The sequence below is a fragment of the Dermochelys coriacea genome, chromosome 12 (assembly GCF_009764565.3).
Source record: "Dermochelys coriacea isolate rDerCor1 chromosome 12, rDerCor1.pri.v4, whole genome shotgun sequence".
In the NCBI taxonomy this organism is placed as follows: domain Eukaryota; kingdom Metazoa; phylum Chordata; order Testudines; family Dermochelyidae; genus Dermochelys; species Dermochelys coriacea.
Genome location: NC_050079.1, coordinates 37,179,121 through 37,197,841, shown reverse-complemented (window position 1 = coordinate 37,197,841; position 18,721 = coordinate 37,179,121). Strand labels below are relative to the sequence as shown.

The following is an 18,721-nucleotide window of genomic DNA, read 5'->3' as shown; positions in this document are numbered from 1 at the left end:
CCCCACAACCCACTGTGCCAATGCACCCCACTTTCCTTCAGCTCTTTGGCAGCAGCTGCCAGTCCGTGGCAGAACAGACAGTGGTTTGGTGATGTGTTGGGATGAGGAAACCACCAGACGCCTTTTCTCCAAACTAATTTGGACTCTCTCAATTGTGTGAGAGGCGAATTCTCACGCTATGCAGAAGGCTTATGAAAGGGCAGGGCTCCTGGGTGACACACCACAGTGCATTACACCCAGCCCTCTCTTTCCGGCTCCTCCGGGAGTTCTTCCAAAATGGGGTGTGTGTGTGTGTGTGTGTGCACATTGAGAAGCTCTGAAAGGAAACAGTCAGCCTCAGGGTCAACAGTTCTGATGGTCCCCAGACACCAAGGTGATGGGCACAGCATAAATCTCTAGAGAGGGGAGGCAGACCAGTATAACTCTGCTCCAAGGGAGACAGTTGAGGAGAGCGCATGGAGATCCCAGAGCAGCCTCCTCCACCTCTTACAGTCTGAGAGGTGGACCCGGAATATGGTTTTTCTCCTAAGAAGGCCATGCTGAAAAGGAGCAGAGTTCTTGGCAGATGCATAAGCAGTGCACGCGTGAGAGAGATTCCCCAAGGGTGGAGTGTCCCATTGTTCTTTGGCCTGAATCTGCCAGTGGATCCTAGCCAAAGACACGGCCTTCATAATCCCCACCTGTAGCAGTACTGATCGGCACAGCATGGGCCAGGGCACTGCTGGCTTCCCTTCACCCGCAAGGGTCAACTCTAGAGGTACAAAGGTGGGTAATTCAGTCTGTAGCTCATTTGAACCTTGGCTTCTTAGTGGAGAAAGCCAGTGGGGTGTTGCCGTTGAAGGTAACCTTTGAGATCTGGACAGCTGCCCCTCTAGAGACTGGACTGAGTACCACCAAACTGCTTTCCCAGAGCGACTGTGCTCTCAGATGCCTGTCTCTGCTGACGGCTCTGGTATTGAAAAGCTCCATCTCCCATTCAAAGGCTCCCGCACCGCCTTCAGACTGACCATTCGTTAGGCCCAGTCCATCCAAGATCACAGCAGTGAGGAGCTCTCCATTCGTAGCTGGGTCTCAATGAACATTTGTGCTGCTGGAGACAGGAAGACGCCCTGCACTGGCTGTGCTCACCCTACGAAAGTGGCCTTGTTGAGGCCCATGTCTGTGGGAGACTGCGCAGCAGCTGCCCCCATTGTGCCTTGCTCTAGCTGCTGCGTTTTCACAGCTCCATGTTCACGGATTTCTCAGATCACTAGCTATGTCTTGTCCAGCCATCACGCAGGGTGAGGGTCTTCCACAGGGCCTTAGAAACACAGGTGAGATGAACGCATGTAGAGGAGATGCACAACCTTGCAGAAGACCTCTGAGCTTAGGGCGAGTGAGGAACTGCTTTCCCACGTCTCGGGGGTGGTGGTGAAGAGAATCCCTGAGATTCCACATGTACCGGCTGACTCCAGACCCACTTTCCCAGCAGTGAAGTGGTCCCAGTCCTTCTGCAGCACAATGGGCACCTCCAGCGTCTCTGACCAGGCAATGAGCGTCTAGAACTGGCCCAACTTGAGCTGACAGTGGGGTGTGAATCCCGGGCCTTCAGCCCTAAAAGCCTCTATTCTGGAAGTAAGGAATGTGGGCCCAGAGTTTTAAACATATGTTGCTTAAAAACCTTTTGAAAATGAGATTTAGGCTCCTAAGTCAGGCGTTGGGATGCTGAGCGCAGCAGTGGCTAAATGCCTTTAAAATCTGGGCCTAAGTCTATTAACTGGCAGCAGTAGTAGACTTTTATCCTCTGATGTGGAACAGCCCTTCAGGAGGACTAAGACCCACCCACTCCTAATCAGAATGACATCAATGGAGGGGAGCTCCCCTGGCAGTGCTGCTGGCTCTGCCTGCTGTGGCCGGGACAGCCCATGCGTCCCAGGTGAGGGGGATAGTTCTAGCCAGCGAGTTTAAAGCCCCAACCTGCAGTGACACACTGAAGTGCTCTCCAGGCAGCTGGGGGAGAGGGAGTAAGTCCCAGCTGTGGCACAGGCTCAGGTGCTGCATGGTCCCTTGGCCAGCCTGCATACTAGAGATAGGGCTGAGAAAGCTATGCAGGCTGCAGACGAGCAGGGTGAGGTGGGTTGTGAGTCCCAGGGGAGACCTCTCCATAACTGACCAGGCAGAGCAGCTCCCAGCAGTCGGCCCCTCAGTCCTGGCCCGTCCTGGAGACTGGACCCTGTTTCCTACCATGCCCTCAGCAGCATGCAGTGCAGGGGCTCTGTCCTGCTCTTGCCAATGGGAGATGTGGGTCTCAAATCCCCACGGCCCAGCTGAGTCATTGCTCCCGAGAGTCACACACCCTTGCGGAGTGTCTGCAACAGCATTGTCTGGGGGGGCGGGTCACTGTCCATTCCCCATCCGTCATTTCCAGGTGAGGTTTGCTGGCCCTGCAAACTCAAGGCCTGGCTGCAGCTAGTGTACCCACTTCTTGCCAGAGGGCTCTGGCCTGCAGAACTCCCTGCCACTAGGGTTTAAGCAGAGGCCTGAGCCTGGCACTTTATAGGTGAATGCTTTGCACAGGCCTCTCCTCCATAGCGGAGCATCAGAATTGCCTGGCTAAACTGGAGACGGTCCCCAGGTAAACCCAGGCTGGGGCGGGGAGGTTAGGCCCTGCTGAGAGATTCAAGGTACATCCTCTATGGGAGTGGGAGGGCTAGAAGAAAAGATGAGATTAGGGGTAACAAGCGCCGCCGGCCCATTGGCTTTGTGTGACAGGGCAGTGGGAATTCTGGCTTCTAGTGTGCGCTCGCACGTCAGCCACCATGGGACACGTGCCCTGTGGGCTGGTTTATACGTGGTCTCGTTGGAAATCCCACGGGCCTGGATTCAGTGTGGGAGCAGTGCCCAGGAGGGGATTCCCAGCCTTGCAGACCTTGGAGGCCAGGGTCACAGGGACAGAGGCCTGAGCTACTTCATCACCACAGCCAGGAGGGGGCAGACACAGGTGACTCGAGGCTCGAGTTTCCTCCACAAGGAGAACAACCGACCGGGGTCCCCAAATCCCGTCCGACCTGAGTCCCGTGGGGGGACCGGACTCCCCCCCCTCCTCCCTCCAGGAAGAGAGGAGAGTCTCAGGAAAAGGCAGAGAGCGATCTACAGCCCTAGGAGTGAGCTCCGGTTGTCTGCAGCGTATCGTGAAGTGCACAGGGCGGACCGAGACGGGGGTAGTGTCGGCTCTGCGATGAGGGCTACGTGTGCAGGGCGGGGTTGCGTCTCTGTGCTTGGCTCGTCCCGTGGAACGAAACGTCTCCTTTGTGCGGAGAGGGGCCGCGTGGGAAGGTTCTGTGGCCCGTGTTCTCATGGGCGGTGGGTGGAATAGGCCAGAGAAGGCTAAGCCTCCCCAAACCCAGGCTGTGGCCCCAACCACGCTCTGCCATGAGGTCTCACCCTCGTTTTGCGTCTCCCCCCCCGCCCCCCCCGAAGCCAGCGCGAACTCAGCTCTGGCCGGTGGCCTGGGGCTCAGGCCCACCGGCAGCTCGGGCCAGCTGGCAGCCAAGGGCAACTTGGGCTAGGCAGCTCAGGCAGGCGGGCTGGTGTTTGGTCCGGCCGGCGTGGCTGGGGCAGGCCGGCTGGCAGCTCAGGGCAACTTGGCCGGGGCTCCTCCAGCTGCAGTGGGGTGCTTGGGGGGGCAGAAGGGACAAGGTAGGGCTAGGGAAGGGACAGAAGGAAGGGGCAGAGGTGGAAGGGGCAGAGCCAGGGACTAGCCTCCCCTAAGGGGGGGTTCACATGCCGCCCATGCGTGTGGGGCAGGTCTGACTTGATGGTCTGTGAATTGATGGTCTCTGTTTCAGACGTTCGGTCCCCTTGTGTGTTTGTAGCACAGTGGGGTCCTGCTTCACTCCTAGCTGCTATGATAAAACACATAAATAAATAATAATCACAGTATGTTTCCCTTGGGCCTGCTCCAAAGCTCGCAGAAGCCAATGTGAGTCTTTCCACTGACTTCAGTTTGGCTTTGGCTCTAGCCCGAGTTGCTTATGGGTTGTTTTTATTGAAAAGTCCACTGCAGCTGATCACCGCCACCCAGCAAAGAGACTGAAGGAGAACTGCAACAAGCTGATGTTTACCTGCTCAAATGCTGACTGGCAGGATTCTCATCCACTTTGCTGTGGAGCAGGAGCCTTAAAAACATCCCACTTTCTAATTTTAGTGCAGTGCTGGGAGGATCTGGGAAGCATTGCTTTAGAGAAAAGAAGTCAATTTAAACCTCCCCTCGCCCCCCAGTGCAGCAGGCCTGATTTATATCTATATAAAGGTAACTAGAAAAGGAAATAATGCACAGATGAGAGTGATTTCATATGTACATGTTTACACACCATCTTTGTAATCCAGGTGAGGCCCCCATCTCCATGACAGCTTGTTCCATGGCAGGCGAACTAGTTACAACACCTCCTCCCCCAGCTTCAATACAGCATGATTCCACATTGGTGGGAACTCTCTGTGTTCTAACGATGTTCCCGAACTGTGCCAAATATTGGCTTTAGCGTAGTCTCAGCACTTGGTTAAAGTCCTATTTGCAGCACAAGAGGAAACCATGTTGGAACTGGGTCAGGGAAAACTGTTGTAACGAGGGCCCCTAAATATGGGCTTGTGAGATTCCCATATGCTTTCAGTAGCTTCACCATGGGAATCACAAGTGCTCCAGAGTGTGTGCCTTGGTTGCACCATGTGAATTTCACTTTATTTTAGGTACTATCCATAGAACGCTTGACCACGTTAAGAAAAATAAGCCCCTCCTCACTGGGCTCAGGATGGGGCTAGCTATTCCGATTATATGTTAAGCAGATACAGTGGATGAAATCCTGGGGACATGATGATGTTAATGGCAAAAATCCCATTAAATTCCATGGGGCCAGGATTCCACCATGTGTTTTAAACATGGCTGCTGTTAGCTGCATTTTAGTGTGTTTACATTGTGAGCCCCTTGGCACAAGGGCTGTTCTTAAGTGCTTGGAAAGTGCCTGGCACATAGTGGATGCTACCCTTAATAACTCCTTTCACTGGTCTGGATAGGGGCTGAGGTTGTCTGAAAAGCATGTTCTAAATCATCCAGGATCTACAAACTGAATTAAGTCAGGAAATTCAATGACATTTTCTCATCCTCCTCTGGGGAAATTTTACCCATATTCCACCCTGGATTTTGTGTGGCCAGCCTTTTGCTGAGACCTTTGACTTCAACAGGGCCAGGATTTCATCCCAAGCTGGTTGTCATGCAGTCTGGAGTGGCTCGCGACTGTGAGTGCCAACCTCAGGGCAGACTGTCAAAAGCAGGGCAGACACCCCAAACTGGTGCTGTGTTCTGTAATTAGATTTCATCAACCCAATAACAAATGTGACCTCCTGGATCCCTGTAACAGTCTTACCATGGAGTGACAGACAGCCCCCTTGGGCATTCGGTCTATCTTGCCACCCAGGCAAGTTGCACTTGGAGATAAATGGTCACTTACACCAAAAAACAACAAAATATTCAGGTTGCTCCCAGTCCCAAGAAACCAGTCACTTACCCCAGATCAATTTGTACCTTAGATCTCACACCAGAGACAATGCTGGTAGTCAATCCTATAGCAAACTAATTAAGGATTTATTAACGAGGAAAAAGAAATGAGAGCGTTATCTATAGGTTAAAGAAGGCAACAGATATGCATAAATGAGTTGCAGTATATGATTCCAAAAGTGACAGAGATGTAGTAATCTGTCAGCATTTAATGACTTTTCAGGGCTAATCCAGGTTGATCTTGGGGATCTCTGCTTTTTGTTTCTTAACTCCAACCCTTGTAAGAGTCGAGACAGCAAAGAGATGAAAAATCTTCATGTCAGCTATCTTTATTTTCCTCTTCCAGCATTCAAACCCATGGGACGAGGCCTTCTGCACATAGTTTCCCATGTGTGCATGGGGCAATCAGCAAAGCTTTTGTTCTAGGATGGCTCACCTAAGTTTGATAATCTTTCTGGATGGGCGGAGGGAGCCACTCTTCCCATCTGAGTTCACAAGAGCAGGCATTTTTACAATTATAAAACAAACATATTTTACCTGGTAGCCTGGAATACAGCCATTACAAGTGAGATTAATGCAGGCAGCAATTTACAGGCATTTTATAGAGACTAAACACATCCTTACACGTCTAACATCTATCTTGAACAATATTAACATAGGTGAACTGGTCTGGTTTCCAGCTATAAATTTGTCAGTGCTCACCTGATGCTTACAAACTTGGCAAGAGTTGGCACCTGGTTTAAAAATGTCACACGGGTGATGCTGCAAGAACAGTCGGGGGGGGGAGGGGTTTAAGAGGGTCGTAGGGGTTAGAGATTTCTGGTTACAAGCTTGTTGAAGGCATTTTAATGTTGTCTCCTTCCTTCTGTTTCAGGATATGACCTACCTCTGTATATCAGTGTCAGATTCGTCCAGTCAAAACCTGTAAGTTCTTTCCAAGTTTTTACACAAATTGTTACATGGGCAGCAAATTGTTAGTTTTCAATGAATGAATGTCCCATCAATGAAGGGGTGATCATTAGAATTTGAACTATCTTTAGATCATTGCTGAGCTTAAACACAGCCTGCATATTAATAACATTTCTAGATTTGATATATATGTACATGTATACTCATACATAGAGGTATATATGTATGTGTGCAGAGCTAATCAAAAAATGGCAAACTCATTTCCCTCAAGATTTCCAAGTTGATTTTTTGTCAAAGGATTTGAAATGGATCCATTTTTTATTTGCTTATATTTTTCAATTGCCATTTCTCCCCGATTTTTCCCTCCAAACTTTCCTTGGAAGCATTCCTGAAATAATTGTCAAAACTTTGCACAAACAAGTGTCAATAAGCATTTAGATAATGTTTTCAACACTAACTCTAAAAGAAACATTGAAAAAAGGCACAACATTTTTCACAAAACCCCTCCCCACAGCATCTGACCAAGTAGACAATTTTTTGCCCAAAATATTGTTTCTGAAAAAAGGCCATTTTTAAAAGTGAAAATGCCCCCTTGGACACAGGAGAGACAGGGCGGGTGAAGTAATATCTTTTATTGGACACTGCATACAACCACTGGAAACATGTTGACAGGTCTGTTTGTGTGTGTGTATACACATAGATACATAAAAACATAAGAACAGCCATACTGGGTCAGACCAAAGGTCCATTTAACCCAGCATCCTGTCTTCTGATACTGGCCAATGCCAGGTACCCCAGTGGGAATGAACAGAACATGTAATCATCAAGTGATCCATGCCCTGTCGCCCACTCCCAGCTTCTGGCAAACAGAGGCTAGGGACACCCTGCCCATCCTGGCTAATAGCCATTGATGGACCTATCCTCCATGAATTTATCTAGTTCTTTTTTGAACCCTGTTATAGTCTTGGCCTTCATCCTATGGCAAGGAGTTCCACAGGTTGACTGTGCGTTGTATGAAGAAATACTTCCTTTTGTTTGTATTAACCTGCTGCCTTTCATTTGGTGACCCCTAGTTCTTGTGTTATGAGAAGGAGTAAATAACACTTCCTTATTTACTTTCTCCACACCAGTCATGATTTTATAGACGTCTCAGTCATATGCCCCCTTAGTTATCTCTTTTCCAAGCTGAAAAGTCCCAGTCTTATTAATCGCATCTCATACAGAAGCTGTTCCATAACCCAAATCATTTTTGTTGTCCTTGTCTGAAACTTTTCCAATTCCAATATATCTTTTTTGAGATGGGGCAACCACATCTGCACAGAGTATTCAAGATGTGGGCGTACCCTGGATTTATATAGCGGCAACATGATATTTTCTGTCTTATTATCCATCCCTTTCTTCATGATGCCCAACGTTCTGTTTGCTTTTTTGACTGCCGCTGTACATTGAGTGGATGTTTTCAGAGAACTATCCACAATGACTCCAAGATCTCTTTCTTGAGTGTTAACAGCTAATTTAGACCCCATCATTTTATATGTATAGTTGGGATTATGTTTTCCAATGTGCATTACTTTGCATTTATCAGCATTGAATTTCATCTGCCATTTTGTTGCCCAGTCACCGTGTTTTGAGAGATCCTTTTGTAGGTCTTCACGGTCTGCCTGGATCTTAACTATCTTTAGTAATTTTGTATCATCTGCATATTTTGTCACCTCACTGTTTACCCCTTTTTCCAGATCGTTTATGAACATGTTGAATACGACTGGTCCAAGAACAGACCCCTAGGGGACACCACTATTTACCTCTCTCCATTTTGAAAACTGATTATTTATTCCTACCCTTTGTTTAGGAATAAATGGCTAAAATGAGAGGCAGTGTACTGGAGTGAGTAGAGTACTGGATTGGCTTCTATGCCTGGCTCTGCCACATGACTTTGGATAAGACATTTCCCCTCTCCGTACCTCAGTTTCCTCATCTGTAAAATGGGGACGATGATACTGACCTCCTTTGCAAAGTGCTTTGAGATCTCCTGAAGAAATGGGCTAGCTAAGAGCTAGGCATTATCATCTCTGTGTATATGAATAGCTGCATGTGCATTTGGGGCCCTTTCAGGAATCCTGTCACTCCAGCACACGGTACTGTACTCTGCAATACTAAGTGTTTGCTGAGGTGCTACTGCTTTTGCATCCATGCATGATTGCCCTGAGTCAGCCTGGCATGCTCTGAGGTTCATGCAACTGCTTTCATACTGCAAAACCCTCTTCCCAGGTAAGATATGGCTGGGGGCAGAGCTGATTACAACTCCTCCTTTGTGCTGCAATGCTTGGAAGGAATGCACTGGTGAGGGAGCGTTGGGGGTGTTACTCTCCAGCCACTCTGGAACCTGACTTCTAGGAACTGTTGCAGCGTTATAACCCCAGGGAGATGGCGCGGAGTAGTGACTTTCTGCATCAGACTGGGCCATGGGTCTCTGTTCAGTTCTCTCTGGTGCCTGAGTGGGAGGAGCTGTGCAGCTCCGTCTTTGGGATGCGAGTTCTCTCCTTATCTCCTCTCCTCACCCACAAATCCTTTCTGTCTTGCTTTGCTCCTTCTCACCCCACTTTCCCCTGCTCCCCTGACCCCCATGCCCAGGATGGAGTGTGTATGTGTTTGTGTGTTGTGGGGGTGCAGTGGATTTTCTCCCTCCCGGGCCCCTGTGGGATCTGAAGAATGGGGCTGGTGGACAGGTCTTTTCCCACTGCTGAGCTTTACTCTGCTCAAGGCCACACAGCGTCAGCAGAGTGCCTGTCAGTGCCCTCTTGATCCCAGTGGATCCATGTTAAATTCAGGATTATTCACAGTGGTGATCCCTCACTGGTGGATTTAATGAGCCACAAAACCCAGCTCCAGACAGAGGGTTGTGTGTTTGGAGTTGGAGGTTTTGACTTCTCTTCCCAAGACCCCCTGCACATGCTGGCCAACTCTTGGTGAGGTACCATCATCACTGAAATGTTCATGGTATCGGCCCCCACTGAGCATAATCCGGTGGCAGAATCTCAAAGTGGCCTCTCCACAACATTTAAATTGCAACCCTTCTGTTCTGGGGCACATACCTGTGGGTGCTCCAAAGCTCATCTTTCCATTCACAAATAGTAGTGGGGTGCCCCATGAATGACGCCAGTCTGACATCATCTCGCCACCCCATTTCCACATAGAAATGCCACTTGTACATGCAAACCTGCAGTTCTGAGTGCCCAGAACTGTGGGTGTGCAAGTTCAGAGGCTGCTTTGGAAAGTTTGTCCCTGGGTATTTGGAGAGCTGCTAGTGTTCCACTGGAAAGTGCATCTTTCGGAGAAAGAGACATGTCTCGCCCTACTAATTCTGCTTGCTCATGTTCCCACTGAGCGGAAAGAGAAGCTTTACAAGAAAACCTTTCCTCAGCAAGATCAGGATTTTTTTTTTTCCTTTGTAACATATCTACACAAAACTGGCCACAGGAAGGAAGAGTTGTTCAAGGAACTATTTTTTGCACATTGCTTTATACCAGAGATTTCACAATGCGGGTGAACTTGCAAAGGATTTCTAAGAAGGGAGGTTTGTGACTGGAGACCTTGGAGACTCATAATGACCTGCATGTAAAGAGGGAATCTGTACCGATTAGTCTAGGACATGACTGGAAATTGAGTATGTTCCTTGGGGCTGATGCCTGTAGACATGAGATAGAGGATTTTGGTGGCTGACATGGTCTGGGAAGTCAGCTGGGGTAAAGAGTCAGCAAAAGTGGGTTCCCATGGTGAGGAAGTCAGCACTACATTAAAAACCTGAACCAAACAATTACACAAAAAGGCTTGGCCAGCAGTGCATTTCCGGGGCTGTTGTATTGTGGGACATGAAGCCAAAGGCTTCAAGCTACTCAAGAAGAGCAACAAATCCATCATAACCGAGGCCCTGTGTTTTTGGTTTTTATTTTGTTTAAAATTTCCGGGGAATGTATCTGTGTTTATTACAAAAATTAAAAACTGGGTGAAAATTGGTGCAAAAAATTAACTTCACAATTTTCTGGGTAAAAATCCATGTTAATATTATGGGATGGGAGGGCAGAAAAAATGCAACAAATAGAGAAAAGTAAGAGTATTGAAAGTGAAAGCTGTTTAATGCTGTGGTTTATTTTATGAACTGTACATTAATAGTACGTACATATATGCACACAGTGTCTTATTCCTACAATGGAATGGAAAGTATTACAAAGACATTCTTGTGGATATATGAGCTGGGAGTTGTTGACTCATGGAAGATGTTACCCAGTCAGATAGCTGTATTTGGGCTAGTTTCGTGACCTAGCCATAGGGCTTTGTATAAGACAACTCAGGCTTCCTTCACATCCTTTTCTTTTCACTTCCTTAGCCAGTAAGCATGGGAGAAGGTGGCAGCAGTAGTCAGTCCCCTGGAGATATGCGGAAGGGGTGGAGGCATCTTGTGACTCAGTCCCCCCTCATGGCTGATTAAAGCGTCAGCTCCAAATGGAAACTTTCTGAGTTATCGTTTGGAAGGATGGTGGTGAATGGCTGTGACAGGTGGGATGGTTAGAAGGAGTGAGTTCAATGTGGAGAAAATAGGGGGCTATTCCAGGGCTGTGTCAGGAATGCAAAAGGTCTTGGGATGGAAACGAAAGAGAATATCTGAGAGATGATGATAATTTACAAAGCCATCCATTCATTTTTATATGAGAGACAGCAGGGGGTGGGGAACTATGTAGCAAGAGAAGAGGAGTGAGAGGGGAATTGATTGAGGACTTCAGAACATTGAATGACAGAGTCTCTTTCCCATAACATGGAAGCAACGGGTCCCTGCATGGGATAGTTCTTCTTCAAGTGACATATCCAATATGGAGGCTGTCCACCACCACCACTACCACCCATCCTTCGCAGTCGCAACAGAGTTATAAAACCTCCCCTCTTCTTTGGGTACCAGTCGATCTGGTGCTGTTTCCAACGTAGCTGGCTTTCTTTCCTTCTCTTACTGGTTTGCCTGCCATCTTGCCTGATAGTATGAATGCTCCAGTCAAGTCACTCTGAGATCAGGGTGTCTACAGAAAGATGTGATTGTTTTCCTAGGGTCTCAAGTAATTGGTCTTTTTAACAATTCATACTTCTCATCACCTCGTTGTTCCTAGTTTTGGTGATCCAGCTAATTTTAATGTTCTTCTGTAATGCCCAAACTCAGACCCTCTGAGTCATCTCTCTATCCTCCTTAAGTGTTCATTTCCCACATCCCTGGTGGAGGGGGTAACCACATGCAGCCTGTCAGCAATCTAGTGCGGCTGAATCGTGTCAACTTTCAACAACCCAGCTGCTGAATGGGGAATGGGAGACTTAGCTACAAGGCGTGACAAGGAATATCGGTTAGCTCTAGCGAACAAGGGGTTAAATTCCAAGGAAGGTGCTACCACCGGTTCATAGGAGTCTGTTAAACATCAAGTTACTGCCAACAGCTGTTTTTTCCCACCCACTATACCTCTTTAGGTGCTATAAAATACAAAGTCTTATCAATTAATAAGATGATAAACCTCACCCTGCAGATTTTTAGCTGATTGCCTATGGGCTAACTGAATTATAGGGAGTTGGGTTTTTTCCCCTCCTTCTCCTGAAGCATCAAGAATTGGCCACTCCTGGCAGGAGGATAGCACAGCAGATGGACCGGTGGTATGATGTGGCTACTCCTATGTTCCCAAAAGCAGAGAGACTTTACTTGCCATGAGTCAAGGAGGCGACTGGAAATCTGCATGGGGATAAGCTTTTGTTCCAAGCCCAGGGGAACGCGGGACATTTCCAGCTGACTTTTAGCCAGCCTGTATCTGCTTCTCAGTCCAGAGAAAGAAGGAAAATGTGCTGAAGAGCTAACTGCCTTTGCTGTAAGACAGACTGGAAGAGCCTGTTATAACCCAATGGAATTAGGGCCTTGAGTGCATCCAACCCACCCTCCTCTCTCTACACTAGCTTCCCTTCCCATAGAATTTCAAATCAACTGCAACGTCTCAGTCTTTATCTTCAAAGCCCTCCATGGCCTGAGCTCAGGGTGTCTAAAAGACCATCTAATGCTCCAGCACAAAGCATGGTTGACAACTGTGCTTTAACACAATGGAGCTCTAAGCAACATGGGTAGAGCGCATCTTTGTGGGAGACAGAACTTTCTCTGGGGGTGGTCCGAGACTGGAATGAACTCCCCCAGGAACAAAGATCCATCCCAAAACTCACCACTTGCCACTTCAAATGCAAGGTGCATTCCTTTGACCAGCCTTCTCTAACAAATGCATAGCCGCAGATATATTTATATTAAAAAAAAAAAGACCCCTACCAAAACAAGACAAGTAACATGTGACAGATGTGTAGAAGCATTGCTTAATGCACTACGGGAAGATGCTCAGGTATTATGGTGATGAGCGTGGTAAAAAAACCTTTATAGGATAGTAGTCTCTCTCTGAGCTTTGGGCAACTAAAACATTTGCTGCCATTGGCACTGTCTTTGGATAGTTTCTAGAAGGTGTGTGAACTGTGTTCTTCCAGGAGGTGGGCAGCAGCCCTTCTTAGCAGAGAAGCTAGAGATGGAAAAGATTTGCCAGATCCCCTGAGCCAAGATTAGAGCCTGGACTCCCACTCCTGTGGTCACTCATGAATAACAAGCCCTCCAGTACCAGTGTAGAATGTTCTACAGAGAAAAGCCACTGGTCTGGTTGCTGGGGAATGGCTTCACTGTGGCTTTGTACAATCAAGCGAATCTTATCTTAACTTCTGAGAAATCAGGAAGGCTGTGGGAGAACATCCCCACCCTTATCATGAGAAGGCTGAGGAAGTCAGGGTGATGTCTGAGAAAGCATGTGTGGTTGGGGGGGGGGGAGAGGAAGGAGAGGAGCTTCTGATGGCTTAACCTTATTCCTGCAATAACAATAGCCCTTATCTCGGCTCCAAGGGTCCTGTTCCAGGAAGAGATGCTGGACTCATTTAATAAATCACCAATTCACTTGGATGGTGACAAAGGAAGCATTCTGCTGCCACGTATGCAAAGGGTTAATGTCTCCTTGGATGGGACTGGTGTTATGCCAGGCTGGCTGGTTGCCAGACCTCGGCTTGCTTTGTTTTTCTTAGATCTTTTGTTAATGGTTCACATATGCCCAGGAGCTCTGCAGATCCAAGAAGGGCTGAGATAGCAGGGCAGAGAGAACAGATCAGATGCTTTTCTCTGGCACACATGGGCATAAAGCCAGGAGTAACTCCATAGACATCCGTAGAGTTACTCCAGGTATAGCTGAAGCCAGAATCTAGCCCCGTATATTTATGCAGAGGGCAGGAATCATCCAGGATTTCCCCTACATCTTCCCCTGGCCATTGTCCTGGCTCATCCTTATGGCTCCTAAGTAAGCCTGGACCAAACACCTTTCCAGAAACCATCCAAGTATCCCAGAGGAGGCTCCCTGCCTTCAGAGTTGCACCCATCGACACCAGGTCTGCATTTATCCCAAAGAAATGGACAGGGAGAGCATGAGGTAGAGAAAGGAACAGCTAATCTGGAACGTGAATGGAGAAAGCAGTGGTGGGGGGCTGTTGGAAACAATGATGAGGGGCAGCCACACACCTGCTATCCTGGGCATGGGCTTTCCCTGCAGTTTCTCCCCTCGGTTACCTCTCCCTTTTGGATTGAAAATGGCCCCTTTGTTTTTTTAATGGTGAAAAAGGTCTCCAAAATTCAGCCATCAGTTCCTTGGCTTAGCGGCAGCATCTGGGCCAGCGAATAACAAGGAAACATTTACTGTAAACACTGATTTAGAAGAAGAAGAAACACAGAGCTTTGTACCCTACCATTATTCTTGAAATGTTCTTTGTCTTTGATGGGATTTAGCCAGAATGACGTTTAAATTGGCACCTAGATACTATGATGCGGGGCATGGACGGATGTTTGTGATCTGAATCAGTGTAACACCCTGCCTTTAAATCTGGTAATTATCACTGACTTGCATGGAGTTCTTGTTATCATTTGTATGAGGGTAATACCTATAGACGCCAGCTGAGATCTGGGCCGCACTGTTCTGAGCTCTGTAAGGAACAGTCCCCGCCCAAGAGAGCTGACAATCGAATTAGACGAGAAGTAGGAGAAAGGAATCATGATTATCCCCATTGTACAGAAAATCAGAGAAGTAATAGAAATGTCAGGCAGGAAGGGATCCTGAGAAGTCATCCAGTCCAGTCCCCTGCGCTGAGGACCCAGTAAACCTATACCCTCTCTGACAGGGGTTGTCCAACTCATTCTTAAAAACCTCCAATGACAAAGATTCCACAACCTCCCTTGGAAGCCTCTTCCAGAGCTGGCCTGATCATTAGAAAGTTGTTCCTAATATCTAACCTAAATTGTTTGCTGTAGGTTAATCCCATTATTTCTTGTCCTACCTTCAGTGAACAGGGAGAGCAATTGATCCCCATCCTCTTTATAACAGCCTTAACAGATTTGAAGACTATCAGGTCCCCCATCGGTCTTCTTTTCTCAAGGCTAAACATGCCCAGTTTTTAAAATTTCTCCTCATAATAACAATACCTAGCTCTTATCTAGCACCTGTCATCAGCACATTTCAAAGCACTTTACAGAAGAGATCTGTGTCATTATCTCCATTTTACAGATGGGGAAACTGAGGTACAGAGAGGTGAAGTGACTTGCCCAAGGTCACTCAGGAAGTCTGTGGCAGAGCTGGGGACTGAGCCCCAATTGCCCGAGTTCCAAGCCAGTGCCTCATCCCCAAGACCATCCTCCCTTAGTGGAGGAGTATGGGCCAGTGTACTGAGTAGGGGACTAGTGACCAGGGAGTCCTGGGTTCTAGCCCTGAGGTGCAGGGGAGCTACCCAATGAAACTCTCTGAGTCTCAGCTGCCTAATGCCACAAAGGGGTTAATTTGACACTTCTCTCTCACAGGGTTGTGGGGAGTGTCCGGTTAATGGCTGTGCATCGCTTGGGTACATAACCGGCTAGCCAGATGCAATCTTTTTATTATTGCTGGCAGCAGTGCTCACTTGGCCCCTATGCTAACTTGCCAGGTCAAGCAGGGCCATGCTTAAAAACAATCTGTAAAACCAGCGTCTTCCTGCAGCAGCATGAGACTTAGCAGCTCTCTTTATTACACCTGCCCATAGAAAGGAGCTCAGCGTCTTGTCCAGAGAGCCAGGAGGGTGCAGGTTCTCTGGAAACGGGCTGAGCCAGAACCACATGCGCCATAGAATGGGTGACCTCTGCCTAATTTCGCTGTTTGCCTTCTCTCCTAGGATCCAGCATTTTAAGAAGAGCATTGGGTTCATTCATGAATGCCGGCTCCATGGGGGAGGCTGCCTCATTCATTGGTCAGTGCTGATGTCAATTGCCCTCTTTGCTTATATTCACTGTTTTTTTCATTGTTATCAAAAGCTCTGTTAATACTACCATTTCACCCAAAGGCCCCAGTGAGACCAGGGCCACATTGTGAAGGTGCTGCACAGACACACAGCCTGAGACAGGCCCTGCCCCGACTGGGACCAGGGTCCCATTGTGCTGGGCACTATACAGAGACACAGTGTGTTACATGCCCTGCCCCAGCTGAGATCAGGGCCCCATTGTGCCAGGTGCTGCACAGAAACTAAAGGAGAGACAGACCGTGCCCCGACTGGGACCAGGGTCCCATTGTGCCGAGCGCTGCACTGGCACAGACAGAGAGACAGGCCCTGCCTTGAAGAGCTTGCGGTTTAAATAGACAAGACAGATTAGTGGTGGGAGGGGAAATAGATGCCTAGAGATTGGAAGCCTCATGCCTAAGGTCCCAAAGCAGATCAGCGGTAGAGCTGGGAACAGAATCTATATCTTTTGAGTCCCAGTGCAGTTTCCTATCCACTGGATTAATGATAGCTCTCGATAGGAAAAGCATTCTCAAAAGAGGCCCCCTCTGAAACAGGGGACTGCCTTTTCACACACACTTTGTGTCTTTCACAGGGTGTTGGTGCAGGGCTGACTGATGCACTCCATGCAAGATGTACTTTTAGCCAGGCAGCTGAATTGGGGTTGCTCCTCCTGGGCTCTCCCACCTCCTGAGCGCACTTTGTCACCGTGTGCTCTTCTTGTTTTCAATCCTTCTGCTATGACAGCCTGGCTGGAGTTTCCCGCAGCACCACCATCCTGGTGGCTTACCTTATGACTGTGACTGACCTCAGCTGGGAGGAGTGTCTGGCTGCCATCAAGGTCGTCCGTTCCTATGTCAGTCCCAACTTTGGCTTCCAGCAGCAGTTGCAGGAGTACGAGATGACTCTGCTCAAGGAGGTACATCCTTTCCTCTCCTTGCTCGTGGGCTGGCATTTACGCATGGGACAAAACAATTGTAGGCCATGACTCTCAGATGTTCCCATTTTACTGGTGTGATTGTTGGTGCATGATATGACTGCACATGCATGGGGTGTGCTGAGAGTAAGTTGCAATGTCATTATGTCTCGGCCTCCAAAATAAATCAAGAACCAAATTTGAGAGGGTCCCTTGTCTGTGTTAGCAAAATTCGCAGGCACATCTGTTTTGTACGCATAAAATAGGTAACTGATCATGCAAATACCAAATGCTTGCACAAGTTGGGGGTTGGGTCTGCTACTTGTTACTTGGGGATTTTGTTTGTTTTATGCATGCATGCAAAAAAAAGTACCTACAGTAACTCCTCACTTAACGTTGTAGTTATGTTCCTGAAAAATGTGACTTTAAGCGAAACAATGTTAAGCAAATCCAATTTCCCCATAAGAATTATAAGTTTTAAACAAACAATTTAATACTGTACACAGAGATGATGATTGTGAAGCTTGGTTGAGGTGGTAAAGTCAGAGGGTGGGATATTTCCTGGGGAATGCCTTGCTGCTAAATGATGAACTAGCAATTGGCTGAGCCCTCAAGGGTTAACTCATTGTTGTTAATGTAGCCTCACACTCTACAAGGCAGCCCGAATGGAGGGAGGGGAGACAGCATGGTAGACAGAGACAGACACACACACATCCTGTGTGTCAGAGAGAGAGATGCGCATTTTCCCTTTAAGTACACTGACACCACTCTTAAGTATAGGTTTCAGAGTAGCCGCCGTGTTAGTCTGTATTCGCAAAAAAAAAAGGAGTACTTGTGGCACCTTAGAGACTAACAAATTTATTAGAGCATAAGCTTTCGTGAGCTACAGCTCACTTCATTGGATGCATTTGGTGGAAAAAACAGAGGGGAGATTGATATATACACACACAGAGAACATGAAACAATGGGTTTATCATACACACTGTAAGGAGAGTGATCACTTAAGATAAGCCATCACCAGCAGCAGGGGGGGGAAAGGAGGAAAACCTTTCATGGTGACAAGCAAGGTAGGCTAATTCCAGCAGTTAACAAGAATATCTGAGGGGGAGTGGGGTGGGGTGGGGGGGGAGAAATACCATGGGGAAATAGTTTTACTTTGTGTAATGACTCATCCATTCCCAGTCTCTATTCAAGCCTAAGTTAATTGTATCCAGTTTGCAAATTAATTCCAATTCAGCAGTCTCTCATTGGAGTCTGTTTTTGAAGCTTTTTTGTTGAAGGATAGCCACTTTTAGGTCTGTAATCAAGTGACCAGAGAGACTGAAGTGTTCTCCAACTGGTTTTTGAATGTTATAATTCTTGACGTCTGATTTGTGTCCATTCATTCTTTTACGTAGAGACTGTCCAGTTTGACCAATGTACATGGCAGAGGGGCATTGCTGGCACATGATGGCATATATCACATTGGTAGATGCGCAGGTGAACGAGCCTCTGATAGTATGGCTGATGTGATTAGGCCCTATGATGGTGTCCCCTGAATAGATATGTGGACAGAGTTAACAATTAATTTAGGCTTGAATAGAGACTGGGAATGGATGAGTCATTACACAAAGTAAAACTATTTCCCCATGTTATTTCTCCTCCCCACCCCACCCCACCCCCCACTGTTCCTCAGATATTCTTGTTAACTGCTGGAAATAGCCTACCTTGCTTGTCACCATGAAAGGTTTTCCTCCTTCCCCCCCTTCCCCCCCCCCCCCCCCGCTGGTGATGGCTTATCTTAAGTGATCACTCTCCTTACAGTGTGTATGATAAACCCATTGTTTCATGTTCTCTGTGTATGTATATAACAATCTCCCCTCTGTTTTTTCCACTAAATGTATCCGATGAAGTGAGCTGTAGCTCACGAAAGCTTATGCTCTAATAAATTTGTTAGTCTCTAAGGTGCCACAAGTACTCCTTTTCTTTTCACTCTTAAGTAC

The 18,721-nt window shown here is 47.6% G+C and overlaps 1 protein-coding gene across 1 annotated transcript in view; it reads left to right on the top strand.

The window, feature by feature from the left end:
• Nucleotides 1-18,721, top strand: part of LOC119841267 (dual specificity protein phosphatase 22-A-like) — a 46,490-nt gene that overhangs the window by 18,324 nt on the left and 9,445 nt on the right. Inside the window, exons 5-7 of the mRNA XM_038368571.2 lie at nt 6,405-6,454; nt 15,722-15,796; nt 16,571-16,742. Of these exons, the coding sequence (XP_038224499.1) occupies nt 6,405-6,454; nt 15,722-15,796; nt 16,571-16,742 (297 nt within the window). The remainder of the gene's footprint in view (nt 1-6,404; nt 6,455-15,721; nt 15,797-16,570; nt 16,743-18,721) is intronic.